The sequence below is a fragment of the Nomia melanderi genome, chromosome 1 (assembly GCF_051020985.1).
Source record: "Nomia melanderi isolate GNS246 chromosome 1, iyNomMela1, whole genome shotgun sequence".
In the NCBI taxonomy this organism is placed as follows: Eukaryota; Metazoa; Arthropoda; class Insecta; order Hymenoptera; family Halictidae; genus Nomia; species Nomia melanderi.
In genome coordinates, this window is record NC_134999.1 from 16709175 (window position 1) to 16731547 (window position 22373).

General features: G+C 37.6%; 1 protein-coding gene across 2 annotated transcripts in view; it reads right to left on the minus strand.

The window, feature by feature from the left end:
• Nucleotides 1–253: 253 nt before the first annotated feature.
• LOC116429537 (pyrokinin-1 receptor) overlaps nt 254–22373 on the minus strand; it is a 32748-nt gene continuing 10628 nt past the window's right edge. The window contains exons 2-3 of one of the 2 annotated variants that reach the window (XM_076374479.1): nt 2660–2880; nt 254–2012 (exon numbers count right to left, since the gene is read on the minus strand). In XM_076374479.1, the coding sequence (XP_076230594.1) occupies nt 1431–2012; nt 2660–2880 (803 nt within the window). In that variant the 3' untranslated portion in view covers nt 254–1430. Of the gene's footprint in view, nt 2013–2659; nt 2884–22373 lie in introns of both variants that reach the window. The other variant, XM_031982586.2, reaches the window with a different exon arrangement.

Here is a 22373-nt window from a genome sequence, read left to right on the forward strand (position 1 = left end):
TTCTTTCTCAACTCTGATCGATACTACTTTGTCATTAATAATTTATTGGAAAAGGAGACAAATTTTAAGCATATGTTTCGCCTATATTTCCTTTGATGTATAATAGTCGATTACAGAGGAATATTAATCAAGTAAATATTAATCAAAGTAAATCAGTAAGTAAATATTAATTTACTTAATTTAATTATTAACTTCGTCGTAGGACAAGGAGTTAATTTGTTTCACAAAAATATGTAGGTTTCCTAGTAATGTTTTCAACGATAAAGATCTAGACTCAGGATAAGTAGGATGAATGAAGATTTCGTTTGATGATTATCAAAAATATTATTACTGAAAATACATCGACTTACAAGTAACACAAATGAGGGGCGCACACTTTAAGGTTTGCCAAGCAGGTGTCTACTTTCGAATCAATTCTGACAATGTACAATTCTAAGGGTTACACAATAAATAATATCACATTCTCAAGATCGGGGTCGCCTTTTGAAACGATCCGCGCAGATCTCGTTCAAACTAAAATGACAATGACATATTTATAGCTTCGGTAATTATTGGCAACTTTCCATTGTCACTTTTTCTTATATACAACTACCGATATCAGCAACACGTAGAGACGTACAATATATTCCTCGCGATCACGCTTGCCCATCGATTGTCGACAGACCCAAGCGAACACCGTGATCCCGCAGCGAGTCTTAAATGAACGATCGAGATCGTGGTTCTTCTGTTCGTGTAAAATACGATTAACAAAGATCAGTCTTTTTCAAGCGGCCCGGGGCTAAGTCACCGAGTCACTACGACAGAACTTTCAGAGCAAACTACCGTTCGTGATTCCTCGTCATCCGTCCGGATTAACGAGTTCCGCAGCTGACGTTACCTGAAAAACGCTCGAAACTTTTCGGCGACGAGAAGTCCGTCTACTGACGCGACGGGCTGCCATTAAATCATTAACTGTTCCATATTCACGCAGATACCCAAACCCTTCTCTTTAGAGTTCATCCATGTTCGCAAGAGTTTCACTGTTAAAGACAGCTGAGTTAGTCCTTTGATATGGAATTCCTTTGATCGAAATATCCTGTTCTAGATTTACTTATCTACAATTAGGTCTATGCACTGTTTATTTTTGTTGCTTTGCTCTTAGTCAGGTCTGTGTCAAGTATCATCAACCCTAATCCAGGTTTTGATCAGCACAAGATCGAAGTTTCAAGTTTATAAGTCAAGAACTTATAACAACATTAGGTCCTGTTGTACTCTAGACTTGAAGTTAATCACTAAACCAGATTACATTCTGCCAGCTCATCTGAATCTTCAGTATCCTTTCTCACAGGTTGCACTTGCTATCACTCCAGCTCCATCGATCGATTCATTCAGGACCAGAATACACTAAATGATTTTTACAATACAGAATGAAGGTAATAATCTCTCAACGTTCAAACTGGTCTCTGATCGTTTGCCTCGTGCACATTCCACATGGTCATCGAGTATTCCTCTTTCCGAAGCTCGTTGTTCTCCAGGATACGATTTTCCGGGACAGCGTAGGTGGTCCTTCCGGCCAGTTTCAGGGACTTCAATCCAGGAAACCACTTCAACAGTCGCCACCATTTTTTCCCGGACCCGTCCGAGTTTGAAAACTTTACGGTAGTGTATATGGCTGGCATTGGTCTTTTGGAATCGCCGTTTCTGTGATCCTTCAACGCGCCATCGATGTTGTGGACTTCTTTCACTAGAATTTCCAGATTCTGGATCTCATCCCTCCTACTTCTTTTGAGGCTGTCGTCGACTGCGTCAGAGTCTACTTGCTCGATGATCAGCGACGTTGTTTGCCTCGGTCTCTCTTCCTTCACGGAATTCCCTGAACACTCGGTGCTATCGTGGCCAACCCCTGTCCCGGCAGTGCCTACTGTTCTGGAAGCACCCAGCGCTCTTTGATGGGACCTGGAGAGACTGGAGTAGGATCTTTGTTCGTTTCGAATGACTAGGCCTGGGATTCTGCAGCTCTTCGACAGTGTTTCCTGCGAAAACAACGTAGGAATGATAATATTGTTTGATGGTACCTCTTTGGTAAGAGAAGTTATTCAAGAGGGAATCCGGAATTAATTGGGAAGAAGAAGGTGAAATAAAGCGAGTATAAGAATTTCTAAATATCCTACTCGAAGATTTGTCAACTTTCAATATATAAAATTGGAGCTTGAAGTTGACACTTCAATATGCAAGTGGTTCAAAAAGGATCACGAGAACCCATTGAAAATTATGTCCAATGGTTAAAGATAGAGTTCCAAATGTCCTCAAATATATTTCTACCAGCTTTGTTATTAACTTTTTCAAATAATAATATCTCTGATATCGTAAACAGTTAATGTCAGTGTTATTCAATCTCTTGAAATATAAATTAAGTATTACTTTCCTATTATCAATCGTTAACCTTTGGAGTAAACGTACACATGGAATAAGCATTAAAATTTGTGGTATTCTTAATAAATTATTAACGATAAAGTAGTTGTATCGATTATAGTTAAGAAATAAATCATAAGCGAAGGGGTTAAAGCCACCAAAATTAGAAGTCAAGTATTGTCTTCCAAAGATTCTTCAGAATTCTCAGGAGTTTGCCATATCTCATCCGCCATATTGTCGGGACCGAATTAAGAGAAAATTCACTCACCATGAACGCCACGCGGAATTTGTTCGACATGATGTTGTACAGGATCGGGTTGATCGTCGTGGACACGTAATAGAGGACGCCGGACGTGTAAGTCATGAGAAGATAAAGGAACTCCATTCCCTCGCTGTTTGAGGTTATGTGGTCCGGCTCCGTGCCGTAGATGTAGATCAGCCGTTGCACGTGGTACGGCGCCCAGCAGATGAAAAACGCGATCACTACAGCTACTGTAACAGATTTCACCTCGTTCAGTTGAAATATCGCTGGCTGAACATTTCTGTTCATTGAAAATGCAGTCGCGTTGCGCAACGTAAATAACTTCATTGGCGTCGTAATTCGACGTCTCTTAATTACGTAAAAGGAACCGCAATTTCGTCGCCAAAGGAACTTTAGTAATCAAATGAGATCCACTCCGGAATTTATAATCTTCTTGCACTTTCGAGTTCCTCGCCTAGCCAGCTAATTAAACTAATTAAAACGTATTTTTCTCCTGGCTGCGAATGGGAAGCGGAGCAGCGGGAATTTCTTATGATAAGAAGATTATGAACACCTTGGATGCCATGGAGGTCACCGGTGACCCCAATCAAATCGAATTACTGTAATCTATTCAATTAAACGATAATTATTTGGAAACTTTTCTATTATTAGTAATACTACCTAACGTAGTGACATTCAACGAGATAAACCTGCAATAATGATAACGCATTTTAATTACATAATTTGATATTAGATTATTCTCATTTTTTATACTTTTCTCGGAAAAACTATGCGATACTCAATGTGTTATTTTTATTATAGATGACAAATTACTGCGTGAGTGGAACGTTTAAACGCTTTTATAAGTCGTCACGTTTCCGTTGAATGCTGAATGAGGTTTTTCAGTTAAGCTTGACGCGTCATTGATTTACTAAGGGGATAGTGCGACTAGACGGAGCGTTAATTAGAAACGTGTCGTTCGCGAAAGCTCTTGATACGCTTACGAATCGGGGAATTACCGCTGTCACTTCTTTATCCGAATGCAATTAGTTGCACAAGTCTTCCAACCACGTAAGAAGCATTTAAGTATAAATGGTACTTCAACGATTGTAAATAGATTTAATCTTGATATCGTTTCGATTTGTCAAACTATAATAAACATGATGATGAAAAATGTAAATATAGAAATAGTTAATTTTTAGCAATATTTTAACTATAATAAACATGATAAAAGATAAAAAGGAACTTGAAGTTTCCGGGCGAAACTCTAGGTAAAAGATTAATTAAGCTTCCCCAATGTCTCCGAAAGATTTTAATAAGAGGGTTGCAGGTTCCCAGATCGTTTATCTCATACTTCCGACATCTGTGACAAATGTTCGAGCTTTCAAAGGGAATACTCAATCTATGCTTCGATAATGTTCGAACCAAGGTGCCCTAAGCTGTCTGGCCAGCGTTACAAGATCCATGCAACTCGACAACTCATCAATATTCACGTCTTAAAACACAGTATTCCCTCGTGAGGCACAAAAGTATAATGTTTAACGTTTGGAACCCTAAAAGCCTGCAGGGTGCATTGAACCTTTAACACGAGATAACCTTTTACGTGTCTATGAAAGTGAATCTTCAGAAATGAGGATCGCCAATGTACCAGAATATCGAACAAAGAACGATAATTTTCTAAACAGTTTATAAAAGGCATCGAAACAATGACACGTTAATCTACTACCGTGTCAGTCGTTGATTCCCTTCAATTAACTTATTACCGTAATATCCCACAATCAATTACTTTATCGGCATTCTAGACTACTTCTCGATCAACCAATTAGTCCCTCGCCACTTTCAACTAAGCCTGGAACAAGTTCTACCAGCCAAAAGGAAAAAAGACGGTTCAATTTTCTCGCGCGAAGGGCCATTGAAGCAACACTCGAGATAAGGGTTGATGAGACAAAAAGGCCTCCATCAATTCGTCGCCCCCGTCGTTTCGACTAACTACCGTCGACGGACAAACGCAGATCGATGTCGCCTGTAAATTAAGACAACGCACGGAATTAATTCCGTGAAGTACTCGTTATCGGTACGCCGATCGACAGTAATCATCTCCTGCATATTGCTAGATCAACCGCAATTATGGACTGTTTGCGGCGTCCATTATTAATGGCTCGCGTAGTGGGGAGTAAACGATGTCGGACAAGGACAACGAGTGTCCCACTGAATCTACCGTGTCATAAGTTAACCAGTTATTTCGTAATTTTGGAAAATATAAACATTTCTTCCTCTGTATTGTCTTTTTAATTATTTACGTCTAATTATTATTTCTTGTTTTCCAATTATCAGCTTCTAATCGTTATCTCCCATTTTCTAATTACCAGATTCCAATCATTTCTTACTTTTCTACTTATTTACTTCTAATTATTATTTTATTCCCTCATAATCATTACTCCTAAATATTCACCGTTTACAAGAAAAAAGACTGATCCATCTTACAACGAACACCCTGTACACGGCTCAAACACGAACAAATTTACGGTCCAACTTGGTAATTAATAGATCGCTCGAAATTTCCAACCCCCGACCCCCAAGATGTTTATTTTTCACTGTGACATGGCAGGATCTGAGAAATTTATTCGCGGCAAGCGTCGCGTCGCCCCTCGCGACACCACGGGACTTCCCCGTTCCCGCGGCCATTTGTACAAAAGTGAGGCGGAAATTCTTCTCGTTTCTCAATTTCAACGGAGGTTTACGTAAATCCAGTGCGATTTATCGGTGACAATAGTTTCTTAGTTCGCGTATTAGAAGGACATGCAAGGATAAAGGAGGAAAGAAGAAAAGAGCAGCTGCTTTAAGCTAGGATTCCATGCGGAGAGCGCTAACTCGCTGCCATCTTGATTCTTGATATATGCAGAACGGCGATTTGGTATGCGGCTAGAGTCGAGACGTATGGGGCCGGTTATTGCACTTACAAATTGTATATGAATATATTCCCCTGAATAATTCATTTTTTTATTTTTAGCTTTAAACAGCAGCCGCAATATTTCCGCTGCGTTATTTGTTGCCGGGCCCCCGACATGCTTGGAAATTTGATTAAGATCTACGGCGGAGTGATTAATTAGTCGCGCGTTACTCGAATATTCTTTGAGAAGCGTTTCACTATTCTGAAGGAATAAACATTGAATTCTATAAAATGCAACTTGCGTAAAAATTCGTACATTTTTCATACATCTCTAATAATACTTACCACAGAATATTAAAATTTTCGTTGTTACGGCTACAATATAATTTACGAAAACGACGCTGCAAATATTCAATTCAATATTCATACTTCTCGCTAATTTCTCCATGTTTTCTCAGTCAATCGTTTTCTTCATTAACCAGAAAGTAATATCGTTCCTCGAACATTAACACTAGATTTACTGACATTTACTGTAGTTTGTTCTATTGTTCTTAAAAATTGTTATCTGTACATTTAGATCTTAAAAATTAGAGGTTTAAGAGTAGACAATTAGGGTACATAGTCGCATAACTGCGTTAATAAAAATCGATCCAAACATTTAGCAAATAATGCTTAGAAAATTCAGTATGAGTCAAATTGACTCGTTCCGTGAATCTAGCGTTGAACAAGCTGATGCAGGTTCTTTGGGATTGAGATACAATAAGTCTCTCAAAAAGTTCGATATTGATCGAAAGAACAGTGATAGCGATTGACGAGAATATCCCGGCAATAACTCTGAAAGATATTTATATTCGGGAACGTCCGAGCCGTTTCCTGCAAACATAATTTATCGAGCCGCTCGGCTCCCGGGGGGAAAGCGTTTTCCGAGGATCCATGAATTTATCAAGCAGCCGTCGATAGATTTTACACGGGTCACGTAGCGCATCTTGCAAACAAGTAATCCGTCTTGTTGGCGCTTTGAGGAAGCGCCGTGTTTCGGCGTTCTTGACTCGTTAGCACGGTGCCCGACTTCTGCCACGGCTTCCTCCTCCCGGTTTACGGAGGGAGCTGCGTAAATATGGCGCGCACGTCACGTGCCGCCTTCATTTGCTATGCGCCCCACCGTTTTACGGAGTTTTAGGCGTTAGCTGACAAAAGAAAGTACTTTTGCGTACGATATTAATCTCTTTTAATTATTAGAATATTTGTATATTAATAGAATATACATTCCAATGGTTAGTTACAAAATAAAATATTTTCGAAATAAGTTGCAATGGAGACTATCAATTTCGGTGAATATTAAATTCAGTTTCTGCTACATTGAAATTCTAAAGAAGGTTAAACCATAATAGAATATAAATTCCAATGGTTAATGTGTACAAAATAAAATAATTTCGTTCCACCTGTCCCTTGTAGGTCAATTCGAGGAATTTGATAAGCTCGGCGGTAGCGATTATTATTACGGACGCGCAGGTATCGTAGGTCTTCCAAAAAGTCCTTCTCAATAGGATTAAGTATACAACCCATTTCGCGGAAACGGTAAGACTCCGTAACATTCCTTACTTTTCCGATAATTAAATATCCAAAGGAATAATAGTGGAGACCGCTGGTGAGTAAGGCCGGAAATTGCCGAATATCGCCGATAAGGAACGAAAAATAGGAATTGGCGATTAAGATTTTGAAATTTCACTATTAGTTCACCGTGAGTCGCCGTTCGCGAAGGAGCTCTCTCCTATCTCGTTTTTCTGTACAGTCAGTGATATCCTCGCGCGTTTGTGAACATTATTGGACTTTAGTGAACACTTGAAATTTGTGGAATACTGCTGAAACTGGTGGAATATTGTTGGAACTGGTGGAACACTGCTGAAATTGGTGGAACACTGCTGAAATTGGTGGAACACTTGAAATTGGCAAAATACTGTTGAAATTTGTGGAGCACTGCTGACATTTATTGAACATTGTTGAAATTTGTGGAACACTGCTGACATTTATTAAACATTGTTGAACTTTGTGGAATACTGCTGAAATTTGTGAAACACTGTCGACATTTATTGAACACGTTTAAAATTTACTGAAAGGCGCTGAACAATATTTAACAGTGTTCGCCAGTACTAATTAGTGTTTAACGATGCTGAACGATGCTGAACGACGCTGACCAGTGGCGCCATCCATGGAAAAAAATACTTCTTGTTTCCGAGCTACGAGCAGATTCAGACACCGAACGGTGAGTCGCATGCTTTTTTTTACTCTGGTTACCGATCATGTCATAGGGCGAAAGGTCCGTCATGACACCGGTGACTGGTGGTACCATTTCAGTAGTGATTTTCTGAGTACAGTGACCTCGGATATGTTTTACACATCTGAGAGTAGTAACATTTCTTTATGCATTTCTTAGATAGGATAGGGTTTTCTTGTACGTCGCGTTTAAAATGAATTGTAGAATTTGCATAATTTATTATTAAATTGCAAAAGGAAGAACTCTTCTATAGTTTCGTGCATAACTATTAATATGAATGTTAAGGAAAGTGAATGAAAATATATTAATACATTGATGAAACAAATGCATTTTGTCTCTGGTTTTCTATTCTCAAACTTCGACTAGAATTCTAATGATTGATATTATCGTATGTTCGCATTAAAGTTCGTTTAATCGTACGAATGTAATATTAGAATAATGTACAAGAAAACAATTCGCGACAGATAGTCACACGATTCGAAGTAACAATATTGAAATAATTTTTCTTCCATTTTAAAAATTCTTGCTTCGACGAAGGTGTTGCCTGAGGGTTTTTAAACATTTTTCATTTATTCAGATTAAATTAATTCTGATTAAAATGTTTCTCAAGTGACATTCTTTCTTCATATTTTAATTTTCATTACTTATTTCTATTTGAAGAACAACACATTTCCACGTTAAAATATATTCTTATCTATGAGAAATTCGAATTTACTTTCCGAAATAATTCGAGTCGTTTTTGGAAGAAAATCAGAAAACCTTAGCCCGTTAGAGCTTGAAATTAACAATTTTTTAGCTAGGATTTTCAAGAAGATAATTCTGTATTCATTCCTTCTATTTTTGCTGAATTTAAATCAATTAAAATGAATCTATCACGAAATAGGTGCGCATTTCTATCCCTTTTCTCCCTTTTGCTCTATCGAACGCGATAATCAATAAATCTGGAAATTTGTATCTTCTAATATCGGATGAAGTTAAATAAATGATAACAGAATATCAATTTCAATTAATAATCCGCATAAAACGAAATATTGTCACAATGAACTACCTGTGTCGACTCCAAAGATCGATGATCCGAGTCAGGTTATTAAACTGCAGGTATTTGGGGATATCCTACGCATTAAGCTAATTTGTAACTGTATTTATGAATAAGAATTAAGATATCGAAACGGAGCATGTCGTTTATCAGCTTTGACAGCGATTCTACCAGTTTTTCTTTCTGCGAAACATACGAAATCGTTCTATGGCCGTTTCGAAAGATTGACGATCCTTTTTGATTTGTTGATTATGGTGGTTCGATATCGAGCAACTTTATTTAACAGCAATGGCAGATTGCCGAAGAAAAGAAGAGGCTATATGCCGAAGAGGCCCCGACAAAATGTCGCTCAAGAGGGCAACTATTAATGGCGCTCCATTTTAGCATGTAAATGGAACGCCATTTTCATGTTACTACTTTGTCACTGTACTCACACTAATTACAGTAGTTGTAGTTGTAGTTGTAGTTAATTTGGGCTGACCACAGCCGCCCCATCGTCCAGCAATAATGGGCATTTCGCGATTGTTAATTAGCGTTGCGAAAGAAAGATCACGGTTTGGCTTAGCGTGGCGAATAATGTAGTCGTGATTTTGATTGAAATCAGTTTTAGTTGTTCCCTGAAATGATTTTAATGATAGAGTTGCGTATGACGAAGACAAATCGCATTTGATGTTATGATTATGGTAACGCTCGATTATAGTTTGATATGTTTTCTTATTTTGCGATAGCGCTGCGAATGGAAGAATAATCGGCTTTGGTTTGATATGGTGTCGCGATACTGAATGATCGCGGTTTGTTACGATTGTTTTTGCAATTTGAGTTGTAATATTGATCGAATGCGTTTCTTTTAGTGCTGCGATATTTATTGAATGCCTTTTCTTAGTGTTTTGATATTTATTGAACGCGTTTTCTTAGTGTTGCGATTTAGAAAATGCCCAGAATCATGCTGGAACCATTGCTCGAACCGCATATTGGTTCGCAGTAGCCAAAATGGCTGCATCTAAGCCTTGCAGTTTAAAATGGCTGCATCTGATCCACGCAGTTTAACATGGCTGCACATAATTTCCCATATAAAGTTGCGTAAAAAGAGATAAAGGTGCACGGGTGATTTTTGTATTTTATACTGAATAAATTAGAGTTGTGGTTGACGAAGCACCATTCGCGTTCGTGTTTTATATTTAGTTCGTCGTTTTATAAAATAGCTTTGCGAAATAACGCGTTTCGGAGTTCTTTTTATATCTTTGAATCAAATCGTATAATAATATTGCGAAATTTGATGCCCCTGAAGAATATTTAGAACCAAACGTTGGTGAACCAAACGAATGATATTATTTTTTGAACATGTCACCATTATTTTGAAATCACCTGACTAATAATTATGGTACTCGTGTTGTAATGATTGTGTTTGCGTTATACGTATATGCGTTACTTTTATTCGACATCTATTGCTAACTACTTTAGTTACTATTTATTTATTTATTACTATTATTAGACCTTCATGCGAATTAAAACGTTTTCAGAATATAACTGAAGACATAGAATTGCAATAGAAAATTATTTTTCCCAGCAAAGATTGTAAAACAGCACCAAGTTTTGAATATTTCATACTCGTATGTTTTTTCGTATTGTGCGCATTACGTGCAACTTTGAAATTTTCTACAAATGCATAAAAATTTGCAGTCTTTCAATTACTATTTAAGCTACTTTACATTTATCATTATTTATTACATATTGTTACTATAAGACGGATAATCTCGCAGAAAGAACTTTGTAATAACCTTTTGCTTTTACAATAACTGTGTCAGACTCGCGGTGAAGATTTCAAACAGAATTTAACCCTTTTTATTCACAGTTGTTATTCTTTGTCAATATATTTTTCAAATAAATTATATGACGTTTTTTTCAATATTATTAGTAAGAAGAATCATTTAAATTGCTCTCTACAAACTAATTATTTTTTCAAATGAATTTCAAATTATCGTAATAATACAGAGTAATAATACAATAATTAAATATTCTTCCGTCATCAATTATCACACTTCACAGCAAACGACATAGAATATACCCAGAATTTTGCCCTCTTTCAATAAACGATTAATGCCAAAATAATCGTATCGATCGCGGTTGAGAAACAAATGAAAGAGCAAGGGGTTAAGTTAATTCGCGAACAGGAATGGGTCCCTCGCAGCAACCTCCTCGTGGTGGGCCTGGAAACCAGCATTATCGCCGATGGAGTAATTCCTATCGAGGATAATGCTGGGCCGATCGGTTGCGACATTGTATGATTCATGTACAAATGTGGCGAGCAGTTATCCTTTAGGGTCATTTCGCTTGTCTCCCTTTATTCCGATTCACGTTGCCATGTTGTGCAAGTGATCGGCCGTTTGTTAAACCAGCCAGGTCCGCCGTGCTTGATATCGGTGTCTGAGCTGAAAGGTTACCGGTGGTGCGCATCGTAGGGCGGTGGTGCTCGCGCCATCGTCTATCGCGGCAGTCAGTGTTGGAATCCTACTTCGAATTCTCTTGAATTCTGAAGTTAATGGGAATCTGGCACTGGCCCGTGTGACCATCCTCTGATCCGTAGGTGAGGGCATCGTGATTCAGCGCGGTGGAACTGACTGGTTTCACAGCGGATTGCTCGCGTCACCCTCATTTTGCGGCTTTTTAATCAGAGACTTCTTCTCTGATTTCTTTAGTGTAAAACGAATCAAGGACTTCTTTCTTGCTTCGTATTTATGTCCTTTTTTGGCCCGATAATTGTTCGCCAGCTGCGACCCATGTATAGTTTTCTAATATCTTCTTCCTTGATTCCCCCCCTTTACTGCGATGATTGTATAGTTTAAGTTATCCGTTAAGGCTAAGCTAAGTTAGAAATAAGTGTGCGAAAGAAGACATCGATCATCCGCCGTGGGATTCTTCAATTTCAGACTTAAGAAAGAAAACAGCCGTTGTGGGATTATTATTAAGTGCGTTAGTAATAAGTGCGTTAAGGCTAGGCTAAGTTAGAAATAAGCGTGCGAAAGAAGACATCGATCATCCGCCGTGGGATTCTTCAATTTCAGACTTAAGAAAGAAAACAGCCGTTGTGGGATTATTATTAAGTGCGTTAGTAATAAGTGCGTTAAGGCTAGGCTAAGTTAGAAATAAGCGTGCGAAAGAAGACATCGATCATCCGCCGTGGGATTCTTCAATTTCAGACTCAAGAAAGAAAACAGCCGTCGTGGGATTATTATTAAGTGCGTTAAAAATAAGACTTAGATGTAGAACGGGAGGTCGGTGGAATTGAATTTCCATCCACCTCCCAGGGTCCCCCGCAGCAACCTGCACGTGGTAGACCTGGAAACTAGCAGAATCGTCGACAGAATAGTTTCTATCGAGGATACTGCTAGGCCAATGGCTGCGAAATTGTCTAAATATGCCGAGCAGTTATTCTTTAGTTTAATGTAATGATTCCGCTTGTTTCTCTTATTCCAGTTCACTTAGCCATGAATGCAAGTGGATCGGGCCGCGTGTCACATCAGCCATTCTGCTGTTCTCGTACCTCGGTGGGACCGACTCATTAGATCATGATGGTGGAGTCTGGATCGGTACCAGGTTGCCAATATGCCCTCTGTGGGAAGGGCGACCGGTTCGGCTGTGCCCATCGAAGCCATAATTGTCACGGAGATCCTACTTCTTTGTAATCCGTCTCTAATCGTCTCTGAGGACGGGGCGTTGGGAAGTTAACGGGGGAACGCTGGCGCCGGTGGAAATCATCCTCTGTTCTGTAGGGGACGGAGCATCGTAATTCGGCACGGTGGGCTGACTGGTCTGATCGCGGTTTGCTTCGCGTCACCCTGATTTTGCCTGCCTTCGATCAGAGACTTCTTCTCTGATTTGTCTCATATTCGAATCATGGACTTCTTCCTTGATTCACTCCCTTTGCTTGTTGGCCCGATAATTGCTCGACGTATTTGCGTCCAACGTATCGCTTTGTAAATGTAAACTAAATTAAAATTAAGATTGTAACCCCTGACTTTGCTCTTGCTGAACCAGAGACTTCTTCTCTGATTCGAATGATGACCGAATCAAGGACTTCTTCCTTGATTCCCTCCCCTTACTGCGATGACTGTATAGTTTAAGTTAACCGCTAAGGTTAGACTAAGTTAGAGTTAAGCTTGCGAAAGATGATATCCATCGTCCACCGTGGGATACTTCGATTTTAGACTCAAGAAAGAAAACCGTCGGCGTGGGAGTATCATTAAGTGCGTTAGTAATAAGTGCGTTAGAAATCAGGTTTAGAATTGGAAAGGGAGGTCGGTGGAATTGAATTTTCCACCCACCTCTCGGGGTCTCCGCGCGCAGCAACCTCCACGCGGTGAGACCTGGGCAACTAACATTACCCAGAGTAGAATATTCTCTGTGAAGGATTCTGTTAGGCTAATGGCTGCGGTAGTTTTGTAATTTAACTGTGAAATATGCGATCATCGGATGGTAACTATTATTTAGATAATATTAACGTATTTCGTGGATGATGGGGTGAGTTGTTAACACAAACTAATTCAATTGACTGTTTGAAATTCCTTTATAGAAACTCCAAGGCGCATCTGTTGACTTTCATTGATTTACAATTCAGTTTTATTAAATCAATTTCTTTAGTCATTTTTCAGAGAAACATCTATCGTCTTTTCAATAATTGCAGAAGGAAGACATCAGGATTCTGATAATTTTAGTTATTAATTTGTGTACTTTTTAATATGCTCATTATTCCTGTGCATAATTCAAATAAAAGGTAAATTGTTAACTTTTCGAGCTCCAAGGTAAGAAAAATTGTTACATAGTTCAAAGAAAGGAATATTAAATGAAAATACATTTCTCTAATGAAAGATTGATGATTCAAATATAAAGTAAAAGTATTCTCCATCGACTCGACATCAGTTTTCTCCACAGGTCACTTCTTTATCAAGATATTTTTCAAATAGATTATATTATGTAATCTTCAATATCATTAGTAAGAAGAATAATTTACACTTCTCTCTAAAAATTATTCTTCAAATGCATTTCAGATGAAATATCGTAATAACAGAATTATCAATACAAAACTGCAAAAATTCAGAGTGCAACCGATTAACCCTTTGCGTTAATTAACCCTTGAATCTCAACTCCATTTGATTTGACCCAAAATGATAAATCTTCAAATTCAATATTAAGTTTTCTACAATATATCAACCAAATAAGATACTTCTGTTCCTCAACTTACGCAAGATATTCCTTTATATTACTTGCAAAAAGTATTATTAACGTTTCACCAGAAAATAATGAATATTGACAAAAATCTCTCTAAATAGTGCAAAGGATTACACAAATGTTAATAAACTACCAAAACTATTCACTTCCTCTCTCCCTCTGGAAACATTCCCACGCCTATCTAAAGCAGAACAAAAAATTGCAAACTCTGCAACGTGTAACGATCAGTGATCAATGATCATCAAGTGTATTGCAAACCGTGGAATTTCGCATTAGCGACATCGATATTACGAGCAACGTCTATCGCAGCAATATCTAAGATGATTAAACGGCGTATCTGCTAGGTTATCCGAGCGTGCATTCATTATCGATAGGTGTTTATCACACAGTCGACGATGGGGCGCGAGGAATTGATATATAACCGAGGATATTGCCTATAGGACCCGATCGCACAGCGAACGTGCGACTTTATAGTCAGATTAAAATTAAGTACCCTCGGGTGGTATACCTTTCCCGACGTTAAACCTCGGGTTCCGTTCTCGCGCCACGAATCTTTTAAAATATGGCGGACATTTACGGCGGCGTCGAAATAAAGAGGAAATAAACGTGCCCGAACGAGCGCGGATTAAATTGCGGTTATTAATTGTCCTAGCAAAGACGCGAATTTAATAATCCCGCGAACGGGAAAGGGAAAGGCGACGATCCGCGCGATCGTGGATCGATAAATCGATCGTTCCTTGGAATAATATGTCGCACGGTGTTCGAGATAACGTTGGCTCGACTCGAAGTTGATTATAAATTTACGACGGTAATCCGTTGTTGGTTTATTAAGCTGATTTACTCGATTAGTAATGGGAACTTGAAGTAATTTCAATTTCCGGGGAAAATTAATTTTAATATTCGGCTTACTGGCATTTATGTTGTACTGTATTTTATTGAAGTTAGAAAAGTGGCTGTTCGTTATTATAGATTTCGGAAGCTGCTGCTTTGTGCTAATTAGGATTACGTACTCTATCGAAATTGATAGGAACTTTACTGAGTAGTCTATGGAATTTAAGTTTTAATTGGGTGAATCTAGTGTTCAGCGATGGTTTTCGGTAATGAATCTTTTAGTGGACAAGTTGTGTTTTTCAGTCTTTGCAGTGGAAAGATTTTTAATTGGAATATTCGGCATTTGTCGATCAGGTATAGACATTCTTTGAATCTAATTATTAAGAAAAGAAACTAAAATATAGAGTTATGTTGCATTCGAATGTCTCATATACGAAAATGACTGGTTTCGATTTGTTTGTTTCGCAGTTATTAATATCTTAAAAGCATTGAATATTTGAAATGATCTTGGAAATAGTTTTACTTGAGTACTACTATGAATATCCAAAGAAACTAAAAATAATCTATTGTTACAATTTTTATAGAGATTACATATCAATCGTATTAAATGCTCAGTAGTTATAGTGTTAACACATTGACTGCCACGGCGGTCACCGATGACTGAAGCTTCTAAATTATAAGAAAATTACAACTTGTCAGATAACTCGTGTGAAATAAAAGTGTCGAGTAGCGTAGATAATTAGATAACAGTGTAACGGAAGAATTGTGATTCTCAATAATAGTTAAGCAGTTATAGTTGTTTCATACATAAGACTTCAGAATTTTGCTGTATCGAATCGAGTGATCAATTCTCAAATGCAAAGGGTTAACACGAAGATTCATGATGAGGAAAAGTCAAGTTTAGTTTGGATCCATTGTCCCTTCACTCTTCCGTCCCTGATTGATTCGTTTTCACCCGGAAAACATTGGTTTTCCATCGCGTTCCGCGTAACGAACACCATTGTCTCCAGCAGTATGCTTAACAGCCGACTCTCGTCGACCTCGATTTGTCTTTTTCCGTCGTTTCAATCGATCCATCGACTACCGGGCAAACTTACAGAATTACAGCTCCGTAAATCGTGGTAAATAATAATAACTTCTCTTTAGCCGGTTAAAGAGAAGAACAACCATACGATCACACGAAGATCAACGACTAGGACCGCGGTAAATCTGAACGATGGCTCGTGATGCATGAATATTCATGGCAAATAAGAATAACAATCATCGAACCGTCATTAACATGCAACAGACACGCCAATAGACACCTTAAAAAAACTTTTTGCATATTTATATATTGACGGATGTTACACGTGTCAATTATTCATCTTCGGTTCATATATGTCATCTCGTCACGGAGAAGGACATAACCTAAAAAACGTATTTCCTGCAGGCGTGTAAAAAGATTCGGTGAAAAAAAAACGCGTTATGAACTCTGGTCAGAGACAGATTTTATTATTGTTGTTCTAGCCGCATGACGAATCATTGCTTCGGATGAATTGTCTTTTGTTTCTTGTTAGAATTCAATCGGTGGAATAATTGAACGTATAATTTAACGAAATAAAATGAAAAGGAAGAATATACTTTCGAATACAGTAAAAGATAAGATATATTTAATGAATATATAATAATGGGAATAATTTATAACGAAGGAAATGAAGAATACACGTGCGAGAGTTGCGTCTTTACGATCCAATATGGCGGCCGGTTCATCAATTTCGAGCGCACATGTATTTGATGGGTTAAAAGCTTGTCGTGGATGAGTAATCATCGTTTCCAGGTCGAGAAATATTCTCGATGCTTCCTCGGAGCTCAGCTGATGTGAAATTCCACAAAAATCTGGGTTTCTTTCGGTAACCTTTGCGTTTTGCTATTTCTGCGTCCGTAAACAATGGAACCTCCCTGTTCCGACGCTCGTTACGACGTTATACGTCAACTTAACTATGCAGCTCTTGCTAAAACGCGATAACCGACGATCTTCTCGCTCAACAAACAGCCGAGTTTTTCCGCAAACGCGATTATACGTATCAATTCGTTAACGTGGAAGTGGGACGTTAGAATAATTAACGCTTTAACCCTTTGCTCTCCGTTGGCTCTGCTATGCAGACGATTTGTGTTGCCAAGTGTTAAATGCAGTTAATAGATATGTCTTTTATTTTCAAACTATGAAATTCGTTGTTTCCTTTTATTAGAACAAAGAAAATTGAGGAAAGACATTGGAATATATGAATTTAGGAATATTTAGTTTGCTCTTTTCAAAACTTTAGCTTTCCGAAATTGAATATTCTAATATTTCTTTAGAGAATAACTTATTGCAACTCCTTGCTCTATGATTTATTTTTTAACTGCGATCGAAACAGCCACTTCATCGTTAATAATTTATTAAGAAAAGAAACTATGAAATCCGTTACTTCCTTTTTTCATTATTATTCATTATTATTCATTCATTATTATATATTCATTTCAGTGCGAAATTATTCTAATATTTCTTTAGAGAATAACTTATTCTACCTTGCTCTATGACTTATTTTTTAACTACTATCGAAACAGCCACTTCATCGTTAATAATTTATTAGGAAAAGAAATGATTTCGCTTATTCTGTCCACGCTGGCTCCGAAGGTTAACGATTGACAATAGAAAAGTAATATTCAATTAACACGAAGGAAGATTGAATAATCAAGTTCGGTTTAAAGTTTTCCTAGCGAGTCTGCCACGATGTATCATAGGGTAAAAGGTTAAATAATGACAATAACAGTTTCTTTTAATTGTATCTCTGTTTAAAGACATCCGAAAACGTGTGCTGGTTCATTAATATTTCAATTGTTCACTGATATTCCATCGAGGACGACCGGTTTTCTACTGCGAATGTCTTTTCCCGGTGTCTTCCCCGAGAACGAAAGCTTCTCGAGGTGAACCGCACCCGTTTTTTCGATCGATGAATTTTTCCTCGTTCATTTCACGACTCGATGCGATTAAAGAACGAGACTACTTCCTGGTGAAAAAACGAAAACTGAAAACCGTCTGAGGATACCGACGAGCTGCCCTCGGTCGAGAGGTTAAGATAACGATTGCTCTTGAGAAGCATCTAGACGTCCGGATGGATCCTTGGGTAATGGAAAAAAGTTCGAATCGAATTACCGTTTGAGATCGGGCAGAACAGTTTCCCGTGGAACCTTTCGTTCTCGATATTGATTCGAGAATCATTAGAGGCATTGTCACGTGATCGCTGCTGGCTACAGCCTTGGAAAGGTAACAGGGTTTCGGATGCGGTTTCGTGTTCTTGGTTACGACAATCTGAGGAATTGAATGTTGGCAATATTGGAAATATTTGTTTAATATGTTGAAGAGAAATGGATATTATACTATATAGATTATATAATTATATAAATGGATACAAATGGAGAGAGTATGATATGAAATCATCTGATTGAATTGTGTTATTATTATTGTAGTTTGATCTAGCTGAATGTCACCGTATTAGGTAGCATTATTTGGAATTTAGAAATGTTTCCAAATAATTACTGTTTAGTTAAGTGAACTATAGTAATTCTATTTGGTTGGGTTCACCGGTGACCCCTATGGTGTTCAACGTGTTAATTGGTTAGATATTATTCAGTTGCATTTGGTTTAGAATATTGTTATATTATATTAATATTATATTATTATATTATATTATTAGATTCTTCAAATTATTATCGTATGTTATATTATCAAATCAAAGCTTTATCCTGGAAATCATCAATTCTGTACTGTCCTTCGCTGTATGTAAATGTAACAATAATAACATTAACAAGGTTTCCTTTGAATGTACTTCCTAAGTGTTTATAAATCTTTGGAAACAATGAATAATTTAAACAATCTCAGATTCAGGCTCACTCTTCCCAAACGCGAAACCACCTTCAAAAACCGACATTCAATCCTTTCCAATCTTCTTTCATAGATTCCCTCTTCTAGGGTTTCTCCTCAATCCATCTTTTACTGTTCAAACAACAAACACCAGTATTTAAACAACTATAATTTAAACAACCTCAGATTCAACCTCACTCTTCCCAAACACTAAACCACCTTCAAAAACTCACACTCAATCCTTTTCAATCTTCCACAAATTCCCTCTTCCCGAGTTCCTCCTCAACTCATCTTTTACTATTCAAACACCAAACACCAGTGAAATTTCGAAGAGACTACATTCTACACTTGTATCAGCCTTTTCCCCACAGATTCACGTCTTTCCGAGTTCCTTTCTCGCTGATCCTGTAGAACGCAAAGCAGATTAGGGTATCCGGCCCGCAGAAGTTAGGGTCTAATCCCAACGAAAGCAGGGACATTAGCCTGAGGCTTAGTTACATCGGCGTTACGCTTGAGTCAGATCCGAATCGACTGCAATTACATCGATCTAAGTCGATGCGAGGAGGACGTAAAATTGGGGAACAGGGAACGAGGACGATTCGTCGGCTGATGATCGCGGAGGCGATGGATTCCGTTGATAATCAAAGTCGCAAACGTTTCCATGCCGTGAAATTCGAACGACTCCGGCGTGTGTACGCGCATGTATAATTACCGAGTTAACGAGGCTCGTTCGTGAGACACGGCCGTGGCATTGCGTGACGAATGGATAAACCGTGCGTCGCTTTACAGCGATCGTCCGAGTTAATCTCGTTACAATGATTTCTGGTCTGGCACGACACCTTCTCGATCCTTCAATGTTATAAGCTATAGTTGGAACTTATGTAACTGCCATGGAAACCGTAAAAAGTGGTTATGTTTATTGCGGGTCTTTCAATGATTAATCACTTGACACTGAAACTATCGGAAGTGTCAAACTGACACCTTCCTGATTTCCTCTTCTTGCAATTATTACAAACATGACAGATGTGTCGCTGAGAAATTAACACTAGATTTACGGGGCGAGTCTGTTTGCCTCATATTGAATTTTATAAACATTAGTAAATGCTTGGGTCGATTTTGATTGATTCAATTATGCGATTATGGTTCCTAATAATATATTTTTCACCGTTTGATTTCTTAAATCTAAACGGATGAACATCGATCTTTCTGGGAACAATGGAATAAACTTATAATAAATGTCCGTGAATCTAGTGTTAACCAGTTAACTGTGTTCGACGAGTATACACGTCATCGTAAAGCTTGACATGATACTAATTCTTTCAGCGAATTCTTTACTTTTTCACATAAACATGCAATTCTTCTTTGTTTCGCTTTGATCTTTCATTAACACGTTGAATGCCATGGGGGTCACCGGTGACCCCCAACCAAATCGGATTACTATAGTTCATTTCAATTAAGCGACGATTATTTGACAAGATTTCTGTATTATAAACAATGCTTTCGAACGCGATGATATTGAGCAAGCTCAGCGTGCAATGATAATAACACGATTCAATCAAATGGTTTAATATTATATTTTTCCCATTTTTGTGTATTTTGCTCTATGAAATCATGCGGCGTTCGTATTAAAATATACTCTACGCGCATTCGTCTTGCGTTCGACGAGTACACGCTCCATTTTTCGATTTCATTGCGCGCAGAACAAGAGTTTTTCCAACTAAATTCAACAGTTAACTGGTTAAAGAAACTGACGCAACGCGCAAATTGAATTGGAAATTAATTAAAGCCTGAATAGATGCACTCTTCCAATTTCTATAGAAGAACTTCAGAAAGTCAATTTAACTCGGTAGTTTCAGCACTGAAATGAATATATAATAAATAAACGTCAACTTTGTAAGGGTTTCTACGTTTATAGGTTACAGACTTCCAATTTAAGAAATCGACACCTTTATAATTCAAAAAATGCAGAAGAAATTCGGGGTGCAAGGGGTTAAGGGTCAATGGCTCTCACAGCTGTCGAACAAACTTAACCGCTTGGCCTACATCGTTAATTATTCGATTTATTTGAATGAACATTACATGCTATTCCTCAATAGTCCTCAATGTTTTCAATGATTATACCTTACAGCACACGTTGACATAGAATAAGACTAGAATTTTCTCTGATTTTCAATAAATCATTAATAACGAAGTAATTAGATCGATCACAGTTCAGAGAGAAATCGTAAGGCATGAGGTTAAATCAAGGAAGTTTTTATTGAAATCTCTCTTGATTAGAATTCTGAATCACGACATCGAGGAATCAGATTCACTGTGCTTAATTAAGCGGCTGTGTACTTCAGGTGCGACGTTTGTTGCCTTCGGAATCTGTAATCCGCTGTTAACGGAGACAATGCGAGCTGGCTTGTCTTTGGCGTATCGCGGACCTGTGTTATATTATGTAAATCGCAGTCGGGAGATCTAGGTTCAGATTGGACGCGAGTTAATTGTGTGTTACGGTGGTCTGGTCTAGATGTAAACTGCGCGTCTGCTAGATCTTACACGCGAGACGAGTCTCTCTCAGTTCTCATGATTGTAAATCGTCAGAGGAGTTATATATATATATATATTTTATTTGTATGATTTTGTGCCAGTAGAGCGGAGTTTGAAAGGAACAACTAGGCCAGTGCTAGATGTAATGTTAACCTACATGAATAGAAGTAATTAGTTAGACTAGTTAAATAGAATGAATTTAACACTACGCATTTTAGAATTCTTGGTTTGCAAGTGTTTAACACTAGAACTAACAATCACTTAATTGTGTTCGACGACTGTATACGTCATCTTAAAACTCTTAATGATGCTAACTTTTTCAACGATGGATTATTTATTTTTTGAGACAAACATGTAATTCTTCTTCGTTTCGCTTTAGTTTTTTGTTAGGATGCATTTTAAGTGCATTTGGCCCGCACTTAGCGAGTATACACTTGATTATTTGATTTTACTGCGCGCACAATGAGAGATTTTTCAAACTAAATTCCACACTTAACTGGTTAACTATTTATTTATTTATTTATTTTATTTATTTCCTATCTTAGGAAAGTCCGAGGACTAAAATTCGTGTAACTATCACAAGAGTCTAAACTGAAACAATAGATTCTTCGAGGTAAAACAATATTTGTCGAAGGAATATTCATTGAAATCTCTTTCTTTCGTTTGCAAATTAATTATTGTTGTTTTGACATTTTATTTGTAAGATTTGGGCTTTTACATTTCAAATTCTTAACGTGTTTAGGAAATTGAATAGACCTTTTAATGATTGTAATGCATGAGAAAAGGATTTTAGACATTTTCTCTTGAATAATAGTTTCAAAAGAAATTGGATTATGATCTATTAGTTTACAATGTCATTTGCAACCATTGCAAAATACAGATGTCCTTAGATTATTAATTTTGTAAAGTTTAATGCGTAATATCAGAAATTAATATGTATTTATTAGAGGCTTTTGTGTAGAATTGTTAAATAAATTTGTGTGTTTATATAGTAATTAGAGGTCTATCAATTTTTGAGAGATACATTGTTCTAGTTTTGATAGAAATTTAGAGATAAGTCATTCGGAT